Source organism: Rhipicephalus sanguineus, chromosome 6 (assembly GCF_013339695.2).
Source record: "Rhipicephalus sanguineus isolate Rsan-2018 chromosome 6, BIME_Rsan_1.4, whole genome shotgun sequence".
Taxonomy (NCBI): Eukaryota; Metazoa; Arthropoda; class Arachnida; order Ixodida; family Ixodidae; genus Rhipicephalus; species Rhipicephalus sanguineus.
The window spans coordinates 141,269,808-141,281,103 of record NC_051181.1 but is presented as its reverse complement, the minus strand read 5'-3'; the positions used below and the strand labels follow the sequence as shown (position 1 = coordinate 141,281,103).

Below are 11,296 nucleotides of genomic sequence, written 5' to 3'. Positions count from 1 at the left end.
GGGTATATGACCCAATATAATGGCGTGACTCTTACACGAAAATGTGCTTACCTGTTGGCGCTTGCGATATCTTGCAACGTATACTGACCACTTCTGTGCTCTAATCGATAACGCTTTTTTGCTGTACAAGCCGGGTTCACTGCGAAGGCAGTGAGGCTACCAGATAAACGCTTTTTTGCTGCACAAGCTATGAAGGCAGCGAGGTCAGATAAAATGGGTCAGCAGTATAACTTACGGGGCGTTTTTTTTTTTTTTAAGTTTCGCAGTAACAGAAAGGTCCCGAAGAGTCCGTTCTCAGTCAATAGATTATGTATGTATACCTGAGAAAAAATTCGCTTTGAAGACAGCGCCCATGAAGTTGAAAGCGTTGCCAGAGTACGACGCATATAAGCACACTACACCTGCGGTGGTCTTGAAGCTTGTGCTGTGCCGGATTTGACGACGAAACTTTTTGGGGGAACGGCGTGCTGGAGCCGTAAGTTAAAGAAAGTGAGGTCTAGTAAATACGCCTATGACCAACTCGCTGGTAAACTGTCTCCTGGAAGAGAGGCATAACATTCGTATTGTCATTCATTGTGTGTCGGGAATACATGTATATAGTCTCAGAAAACGCGTCCGACTCCTACAAATAGGCAAATAAAACATGTCTGGATAGTCTGTAGCTGCGTCTAGCCACACAGCTTTATGGCACGCGTGGTCACGTGCGCCACGCGCAGTTCAGCGGAAGGGTCGCAATATAAAGACGAGTGTACCGCAGTTTCCCTATCGCATGAAGCTGCTTCTGCTTGCGCGTCCGAGATACCGTTGCATCCACGCGTGTATGTACAAGAAAACCCGCGCGTTATGCGCGGGTATTTACGGCACTCACGTTCGGCCCCACGTAACGTGCCGTAAATACGCGCAATATAATCTACTTCCGCTCCGGGGCCTCCTCGTAATTGCAGCGGTTCGCAAATAACGGCAGGCGAGCGCGCTCACGTGCAGCGGGACCGCGTCCTTCGGTGCGATGATATTGTGCCTCTGCAGACGCCCAAGCTGCAGCGGTCAACAGCTCATCTATAAACCAGGCGTTGATGCTATCTCTGCAAGACAACGCACTGATTATTGGGCCGCAATAAAGTACACTCGCACACTGCGATAGCGGCGCTGTACAGCGGAGGGAGGGGGAAACGCCCTTCCTGTTTTCATCACTGCCTTGCACTTGATCCCACCGGACTGCCCGAGTGACGAAAGGATAACTATGCGCGGGACCGTCTTGCGGATCGCCGCCTGTTCGAACGTGCTCCTCCTGAAGATGACCGCGATCGCCGACGCGCTCACGATGGACGACGCACTCTCTCACAAAGGTACGTATACGGTGAAAGCTTGAATATACTGCTTATAGGCACATGAATACAAATAAATCTCCACGCAGGCTGCATTTTTGGTCACTGAGCTCTGTGTCGCGTCTTGTCGAGATTAGCTTGCACTGAACGGCGCACGCAGCCGCTTGTGGATGTGAACTGATCAAGCAAAGACATGCAGTCCAACCTGCATATATTGAACTCGCAAGAAAATTTGGATTGGTTCGATGTATCGGATAATTCGATATACAGCTTTTAATGAAATCATTGCATTTTCGGGCGAATGTCGGTGAGCAAGTTGGCTTCACGGCCCTGATTCACGACATTGTAAGAAACACGCCTTCACGACAATACGCGGGATTTTATTTTATTTATTTATTTTTCGCACTTTTCCGTGGTTTGTAGTTGGGGATGCGGGGTAATATGCAGGGGCGGGTTATGCGCGAGAAAATACGGTACAGATGTATGTAGCGCCTCATACCCAGCTTTTCGTACTCGTCGGGCGCCGAGCGTGTATCCTGCATTTTCAATATCGTACTCACTGTTCAGTGTGATTCTTAGGATAACGTACGCTGCGGCGACGTTAGACTTCTGTTCTTCAGTGAGTTCGACTGCACTGATTATCGCCAGCTTCGTGGAGAACAGCAGGTTCTTCAGTTTTACGGCGTCCGTCGCGTTCATAAAACGAGCGGAGAAGCGAACGGCGACCCAGCGCGACGGACCGGGGACGCGACGTCGAGGAATCGTGGGGGAAATAACGTGATGACAAGCGGTAGTTTATATTCGCTCCGTGCGGAGCCCTCCTAATACCGCCGCTCGCTCTCCAAAATTAATGCGGGAAAGTCTTCTTCTGTGAGGAAAAGCCAAAAATTTGTGAGGGAAAGCCAACTCCTTGGGGCGTTTTGCGTTGCCCAATGTTCGATATATCAAGTGTTCCGGCTATTTTTGTTCGATGTAGCCGTAGATTTTCCTATGCATTGACGTTAAAGCATTGTTGTGTTTGAAAATAGTTCAATATAGTCGGGTTCGACTGTATGTGTTATTTGTTCATTTATCCCACATGCGACCACTTTTTCTCCCACTTTAATTTCTTAATGCTGATGGGAAACACTAAATCAGTTTGGACTGATAAATTATTAGCTGAGGTCTCTGTTGTTAATTTTCTTCATCGTCGGCACACTATAAAAGCTAAATTCAATGTCAAAGTGTCTCATTTTTTAAATCTCGCGCCGAAACCTAAGCGCCTGAGCGTCATTGTGACGTCACAGATTTCAAATTTCTTTCTCCTTTTTTTCGTATTTGGCCGCATTGGCTCAGTGAAACTTCTGAAAGTTGCGGTGTTCAAGTATCCGGCTCCCTTTAGAACATTTCTTTTATCCACGAATAAACAATAAGTCCTAGCAGTCAAAATTTATGACGTCATGGCGAGATGGCGCGGGAACCTCAAGGCGGAGTCGCCACCTGTACTTTCTCCTTTATTTTTCTTTCTTTTTTATTTCAACTAAGTAAAATTGAGTAGCTTCCCTAATGCCATCCTTGGGTCTCATCGTCACATATTTAAGTCGGGCGAACCGGCCTTTGTGAAGAATGATTTTACAGAAGCAATAAATGACAATTAACTGGTGTATTGCACACTTACGTAATAGTTTGAAAAGGTGTTGTAAATATAATTTACCAAAAACTATGAGGCATGACACAAAACAAGAATGTATACAATACGACAACACTTCTTCATGAGTCAAGAAATTGATAACAGACAAAAGAAAATGTCATTTCCGGGAAACGTGATTACATGCTCACGGGATAAATCCCGAAAAAGTGACGTGTAATATCACATGTGTACAGGTTTTAAGGAGTAGCCACGGTCTTTTAGGAATATGTAAAATATTATGGCACCATATAGCATGCTTTTGCGCAGGTAAAATAAATAAGACAATGACGATTATATCGAAAATGGCGCATTACAGCTTCAGTTATACACTCAGTGATAGTTTTCCTGATAGTCGTATTACCTTTCTTTTTCCTAGCCACGTTTACAAACGATGCAGTAGTATGTTGTTACAGAGAGGAACTGATTGCAAGGAATATGCAAACGTCGTCTGTAGGATAGTGGTGACGATCTGTGCAACTTCTTTGTAACCAGTTTATTAACAGCGATGATGTTCTAGCTCTGCGTAAAGTGTGTGGTCGTGCCCGAAAACTATCATCGTCATGAACGGGTATGTGCCATAGATTTTGGGCAAATCCCATTGCTTACCACTACGGCGTGGCCTCTAATAATCCTGACGAGTGAAAGAGCGAGTAGAGATAAAGAAAGAAATAGAGAGACAGAAAGAAAGAGAAAAATTCTTGCGGAAAAAAAATTCTTCACGAGTTGGGATTTGAATCCGCGTACCCTCGATCCAACGGCGAGCGTCGGCTATCCTCGGCTATCCAGGCACGCCAGCAGAGCATAGCCTTGTATAGAATAGTGTGACAAGGAGGCGGGAAAGAGAAGTGAGCGTGAGGAGGGGAGATGTGATGGTGAGGAGGAAGGGAGAGAGTAAAGCTTAGCACAGAAAAAATGAGAGAGAAATAGAGTGAAAGAATTGCAGAAAGAAAAGGAAAGAGAGAGAAAAAAAGATAGAAAGAAGCAAGCGTCGCGTCGTCTGTCGGCCAGATAGCGCACCACCTGGCCAAGCCGCGCATGCGCAGCAGCTAAGCCACGCCCACCGACGGAGACATCGCGCGCAACCTCTATAGTGCTTATCCTCCGCTCTGTAGTAAACGTAGAAAAAACAGAGAGAAGAAGAAAAATAGAGGAGGAAAGAAAGAGAAAATTTGCAAAACTTATCAAAACAGCATTAGCCAGGATAGGTGCCCATCTTTTCTTTTTCTTGTCTACTTGAGCAAAGTAGAGGCAATGTTACAAATCTAGTAAACTATCACTTGCGTTAATGTGACATTTGGCAATTCACACGATTTTATGTAGTTCAGATGGCACGCACTGCGTTCCAAGAGCTAGATGTGCTTGGAAATCTCGCTGTAGGTTTTTCGTGGTTAGTTCGTAAGTTGTTCGTCTTCATAAGCTTGTATAATATTTGAATGTGCTGTCTACGCTGCGTTCACTTAACTAGCGCAAATATGATTGTGATGTAAAGCTATTCGGTGCTTCGGCTTCCCCTCCTCTTGATATAACAGGTGAATCTCAACTCGGCCAGTGGTGCCTTACCGACTCCAACTGCTTGACGGAGAACTCAGGCTGTCTGGCCGAGATATGCGCCTGCAAGATCGGCTTTGCTCTTTACGGGGACCGATGCATTCCAGGTGGGAGAGAGTGAGATTTATCAAATGATGCAAAAAAGATACGCGAGCTAGAAAGTTCGCTTCATACACACACAGAGCAAAAATGACGTCGCCCATTGATAATGCGGTAAAGCTAGAGAGGGGATTCGACGAGGTTTTCAATTCTAAGTGTGTATATGAAACGAAAACTGCAAGAAATATTGCTAACTTGACATGAGATTTAGGAGCACACAGCGTCATCTGTACCTGCGCCTGTATTCACCGACGAGCTTCATGCTACGCCTCCGCTGCCGCAAGGCATGATGGTTGTGTGGTAGTCCTCGAGAAGCTCAAGAGCAGCTATGGTTTAAGCATATTGTGTTTACACGACGCACCTGCTTAGACCTTGAAATCAAAAAAGGTCCAGAGGTGAGAAGAAAAAAATTAAATAAAGACAGCAGCAGTGGGGTTGACGAGACACACCTACGGACGTACATCAGTGACAAAATCTATGATGTCACTCTCCTCGCGATCTTCATCGCCCTCAACGTTCTCTTAAACTCAAGTAATGCTTGAAAGTGGCGAGAACTAACAGTTGTAAGCATGGCGCAGGCGGGGGCATGACGGGGGCATGACGGGGGCATAGCCAGAACTTTTTTTCGGAGATTAGGGGGGGGGGGGGTCTGGCCCACTTTTATGTGTTCGTTCGTGTGCTTGTATGTGTGCTCGTATATATACACATACGAAATATAAACATTTCGGGGGGTTTGAACGCCATAAACCACCCCGCTGTCTACGTCACTGGCGCATGCGCTCTGGACATGGCAAAACCCGTCTGCCAGAAATATCTATACATTCTCTTTCCTTCCGCTTGCCAAAGATAACCACTACTAAAACACCGGATAGGGTGTAGATTGCGTATGTTTGTCCTTCAGCTTGCTCCTTTATTACGTATCCGTTGTGCGTCTAAACGAAAGAACTTATTTCCTTCTCCATGACAGCTTCTCCTGGGAAACATTTCATGTTTCACTGCCGTACATAGGAGCTTGAGGTGAAGGAAACGTCCAGACGAGGGGCGTCGTAAGAAATGTCGAGTGGTTAACGTTCATAACTGGAGCCGAGGAGAAAGGAAGAAAACTGGGGAAGGGTAAAGCAACAAAGAAAAACTAAGGTCAGAGGATGGCACAAACAACGCGAGACGCTGACTTGATTATCCTAATCAGTTGTAAAAGGTGCGCCCGGTGCGCCCTTGCGCGCGTCGGCACATTGGTTCACTAGGGTGCGTAGCGAGAGGAACAAAAAAAAGAGAAACAAATGTTGAGCCCTCGTTATCTTTATTTTCGATTTACGCATCCCTCTACGCTTGTCAGAATAACAGTCAGCATTAATTAATGCTTGCTTGTCAACGGACGTCCGTTTCGTTTAATTCCTCGTTGCTAAAATCGACGCCTGCTACTCGCAGAACCTCGCCACAGGAGCTTTCCCAAGATGTACCTCATGAGCATCGGCTGCCTGCTGTCCATACTCATCTTCTCCATGTCTCTGTGCTTCCTTTACTGGAAACGGTGGGTTTACCTCTATATACGAGGAGCACGCTATACTTCCACATCAGTTGTATATTGGGCGCAGTATATTGTGGCGAAAGTTGAGCAAGAACAGTGTTGCGGCGAGTGCGCGAAATAATTGGCGTAAAATTTTAAGCGAAATATGCGGGTCCCTTACCCATGCGCCGATCAACCCTCCATGCACGCACCTATTTATTCATATGCAGTAACTCCTTCAACCACCCACTTCTCTTCGATTGCTTGTTCACACTGGCTTCGCGTATCACCAATTAGCTCAGAGCCACTTACCTGCCCCGGCCCCCACTTCAGACCAAGGAGGTGCCCCCCCCACCCGAAAAAAAATTTCTGCCTACGCCCCTGGTCACGAGGCGCGCGCGCCCGCCGGCTCGCGGCTTTCGCCGACCGACAGAGAAGGGGTGCGCAGGAGAAGGGAACAAAACAACACTGCGCATGTCTGTTGCTATGGGCACGCACGTGCGAGGAGAAAGCGGAGGAAATTTACGTTGGCTGCGCTTCAAGGTCAAATGCGCCCACAAGATCGCTTTCTGTGTTTGTATAGCGGAAGTAGTAAAGCTGTCGACCTAGAAGGCGAGGTTTCGATCGTGCGTTCACACATGCCGCCGCTTGCCGCTCGGCGATTCGGCGCACTTATCCGCCAGAGCGAACTGGTCCTGATGTTCGCTTTTGTGCGTCTCTGTGCGCGCAGGAAGCTCGACGACCGGCGAAACCGAGAAGTGGAGGACCATAGCTCGGCATCTAGCATCGCCCCGCCTTTATGGTCGGACACGTACTCGAGTGACAAGCCACCTGCCTACGAAGTGGCTGTCAACAGTTCCTGTTTCCGCTCCAAGCTGGAAGCCCCGGCGCCCAGTTCGTGGCATGCGGTGCCCTTGTCTGACAATCAGGCACGTATTGCACACGTTGCGTCAGCGGGATGACGTAATAATAATATCTGGGGTTTTACGTGGCAAAACCACGATACAATTACAGTGGCGTAGCCAGGGAGTGCCACACGGGGCACGTGACCCCGCTCCCCCTTTGAAACATGTTTCTGCCTGCAATAGCGAGCAAAACTGGGCTATAAGGTTGATCTTCATGGCAAAAGCAGCGCAACATCACGGCAACACGAGACGGCAACTATCCTGTTTCGTTCTATTTCTCGTGTTGCCGTCTTTTTGCGCTTCTTTTGCCATGAAATTTCTGCCTACGCCGCTGTACACTTATGAGGCACGTCGTAGTAGAGGGCTCCGGAAATTTTGACCATCTGGGGTTCTTTACTGTGCACTGACATCGCACTGTACACGGGCCTCTAGCATTTCGCCTCCGTTGAATTGCGAAGGCCGCAATCGGGATAGAATCCGCGACTTTCGGGTCAGCAGCCGAGCACTGTACCGTCGTGGCGGACAGCGATGCTGTAATGTCCATTGTACATCGTGCCGGTTAACACCGCTCTCGTGACCATTTGAGTCCAGCTGTTGACCACTATTTGGCTGGTGTACAAGCGAAACTTCTCAACACGAGTTAAAACCAACGTAAAACGACCCGACCTCTTTATAATATGTGCGTGTGTATTTGTATTGTGCGTGTGAATATACACGCGCAAGCTGAAAAACCACCGGGAAGGTGGTCTGAATGCCCCCACTCCCCCCGCTACGCCTATGACACTACATTTGACGAAACCGGACAAGAATTAATTGTGTAGCAGCAATAAAATAAGCAATGAAAGACAAAATGAAAATAAGATGTAACATGACTGTAAGTGATTGCGAATGATACACGTGTTAAAGAGTATAGATCCGGCCTCTACGAGAGATAGAGAGGGAAGAAAAGATACGAGAAACGCTTTTTCACAATTGCATGTGCGCGTGCCATTTCTCAAGTGGGACGGACTCTGGTTGCTAAAACGGGCATCACGAAATAGAAAAAAAGAAGACAACGAATTTGTCGGGTATGCATTTTCGTCGTTTCTTTCTGTCTTTGTACAGGAAATTTTATTATCCAACTTATTCTTGTTTGCATTTTGTTGCATTTATTTATCAAGCAGCACGTTCTGCGGTCCGTTACGAACAAGTTTCACGCGAGGCACATTCACGTTAACTTGAGCATGCGCGTGGCACGTGTTCGCCGATCGTCTCGTCCCGCATTCTTCGTTAACGCCTTGTGCAACAACACTTCGGAACGAATAATTTTCATGTTATCACTTGCCGGTAGTACGTGTAGCGACTGTGGATCAGTAATGATTGAATAAACGGTTTAACATGAATTGGTGTATATTTCTTGCGCAGGTTGCAGTCACCTTGCCGCCATCTTACGAAGAAGTGACGCAATATCAGAAACGTTTTTATCCGCGGAATGCTGCCAGCCGAGCTTCTAGTTTAAGCCTACCGAAGACTACGGCGGCGTCCCGTCGCGGAGGCGAAATAATCTCGGTGGCGCGATTCGTCGGAGCGCAACGGTCGGCATGCGACTGCGTGCGACCAACGACTCGCGCAGGAAATGAAAGAGACTATAGCCATATGTGGTGAAGTGCAAGCGTTTTGTTTTTATTTGCTGCACTAAAGTGAACGCCGGCTCAGCGGTGGCGGACGAGGAGAGCGGCCAGGGTGAGAGCCACGGCGAGGACAGCAGGCGAGGCCAGGCCTCCAGCCGAGCTACGGACAGGCACGCCCAGGGCGGGCGCCATGGTGGACTCTTTCTTGTCTCCAGCCTCGTTGAACATGGCCGCGGCCACGGTGATGCGGGTGTCGTTGTGAACGGTCTTGATGCCGTCGTCAGCAGCCAAGAAGTTCGGTCCCTGGACTCCAGCCTGCATCTTGAGGTGCTCCTCGGGCAGGCACATGCCTCCGCGCTCGACGGTGTTGTTGGCGCACGCACAGACGTCCTTGAGGCAAGCGGCTCCGGCAACGTGGCATTCGCTAGTGGACTTGCAGGGCTGTCCGATCACGTTTCCGCCGGTGGTCAGCTTGTCGCATGTCTTACCGTCCAGGGAGCGGACGAACCCGAGGGCGCAGTCGCAGACAAGGCGGTCGGTGCAAACGGCGTTCGGCTGGGCGAAGACGCACTGCTCGGAGTAGTCGCAGGGCCAGCCCAGGCCGGCGGCGGCGCGGCAGGTCAGGTGCTTGGACTTCAGGCTGACGGGCTGGGAAGGCTTGCAGAGGCAGCGGCCCTCGCTGCATGAGGCCCCGCGTGGCTCGCACTGGGCGTTGCTTGTGCAGGTGTCCTCGATGATTGAACCCAGGGCAATGGTGGCCTTGGTGACCTGCGCGTCGACTAGGGCCGTGCACTCGAAAACGAACTTGCCATTGTCGGAGGGAAGCCTCTCCAGCTGGGTGATGGTGATCTTAGAGACCTTGACCGGAACGTCGTTCTTCACGGTGGACATGGTAGAGCGGTCGATGAAGTTCTCAAGGGGACGGCCGTTGACGGTCCAGGTGATGCTGGCGTACTCCTTGTAGCCGACCGTGCAGAGAAGTTCCATGGGGCCAGAGTCGGCTTCGGGCTCTTCGGCCGCGATGTAAGCCCGCGCGTACTCGACCTTCAGACCGGCCAGGGCTTCGAGCCTGCTCGCGGAGGGAGCCTGATCGGGCCTCTGCTGGGCGTAGGCCTCCTGAGCAACTCCGGCGGGGCCCATCTCGTCCTCGACAAGCTTGCGGACCTTGTGCGCTCCAGCCTTGAAGCCCTTGTGGCGGCGCATGCGGAACCTACGGCGCTGCAGCTTACCGATGTCTTGCTCCAGCAGCTGCTTCGAGGCCTCATCAGAGTCGGGCTGCTCCAGGCCAAAGACCGGGTTCACGGGGCTGCGTTCGAAAAAAGATTTGTGAGCCAAAGGCGCACCTGCGGCTGCGCTGCCATTGGGAGCGGGAACTCCAGCGGCCACCGGGGCGTTGGGAGCCGCGGCAGGGTTCTGCGGGGCGGGGGCCTTGGCAGCATCGAACGCGGCTCCGGATCCGTTGGTAGGACTGGCGAGGCTTAACTGCTGAACGGGCGCCCGGTGAAACTGACCCTCGAGCAGGGCCCGCTGCCGATCAGCGTCGTAAGGGGCCGCTGGCCGTAGGCCGCCGGTGTCCCCGAGCCGAAAGTGGTCCTCATGAAAGTCGGCCCGAACCACCAAGGCCAGGGTCAGGCCAGCCAGCACTAGGCGCAGCAGGGCCATGGTCCAGGAATGAGAGGAGCTGACGTGTCACCGCTCGGCTAGACTGGCGAGATCTGATGGGACCGGCACCGAATCTCGCCCTGGCCCGTGTCACGCGCTGGCTCGCTCTGTGCTGGCACGCTGCGCGGGCGGCTCGTGCTCGCCTACTGGTCCCGGCGTTCCAGAACGTTCGAAACTCGCGCATCGGCCCGAAAAAGACGACGATCCGATGAGTTTATTATCGCGCGAGACTTTTGAGTTTATATACGACGACGACGAAGTTTCCGAACAGTTCGCGCGCCTTTACATCGCGGTAGACTCCAACAGGGCGCGCGCTCTGTTTTCTCGCTGTAAGTTTTCCTCGCTTAATTTGTGACGAAGATGACGACGATGAAAATCTGTAGAATTACTGACACAAAGCTGGACTCAGTGCGTCTCCGTTATATCAGTTTTGCGGTGAAATAGAGACAATAGAGCATTTCTTTTTATTCTGTCACCGGTATTCTAATCAGCGAAAAAGATGCCTCGTCGCTCCCCTTCAAAAGTTAGGATTACAAATCATTGTTCCGCAAATTTTATCATTTGGTGGCATTACGTTAGGTTAAGGCCACAGGGAGGTCCACTCTGCAGTGTTTGATTACATACAGGAAACCAAAAGATTACCATGCTAGTTTATATTGGCTTATTTTAGGTACTAATTCCAACCGTTGTTACATCCGTCAAACATCACACCTGATAGACTGACTGGGTGTTCTGCAGAATTTTCAAGTATTAGCTATGTTTTTTTATCTCTTTTAGTAAAAAATTACAACGTTTATCTTTAGCCTCATAAGTATTTACCTCAAAATCCTGCCGCCCGGTTCTTGGCCCATCCCCCTTTGTGGGTAAGCGCCACTAGTAAGAGGTCATCATCATCATCATCAACTACGCCTGTCCAGGACTTGGCGCAATCCCCACAACCTTTCACGTCACCGTAGAGTGCACCGCTGCCT

General features: G+C 50.0%; 2 protein-coding genes across 2 annotated transcripts; one reads left to right on the top strand and one right to left on the bottom strand.

Moving 5' to 3' along the window:
- The first annotated feature begins 1,181 nt into the window (after positions 1–1,181).
- Positions 1,182–7,110, top strand: LOC119396575 (uncharacterized). Its single transcript, XM_037663844.2, has 4 exons — positions 1,182–1,346; positions 4,524–4,649; positions 6,070–6,172; positions 6,879–7,110. The coding sequence occupies exons 1-4, from the start codon at positions 1,241–1,243 to the stop codon at positions 7,108–7,110; spliced, it is 567 nt and encodes a 188-aa protein (XP_037519772.2). The 5' UTR covers positions 1,182–1,240.
- Positions 7,111–8,744: 1,634 nt separating this feature from the next.
- LOC125758883 (uncharacterized) lies at positions 8,745–10,704 on the bottom strand. Its single transcript, XM_049416611.1, has one exon. The coding sequence runs from the start codon at positions 10,323–10,325 to the stop codon at positions 8,745–8,747; it is 1,581 nt and encodes a 526-aa protein (XP_049272568.1). The 5' UTR covers positions 10,326–10,704.
- Positions 10,705–11,296: the final 592 nt, after the last annotated feature.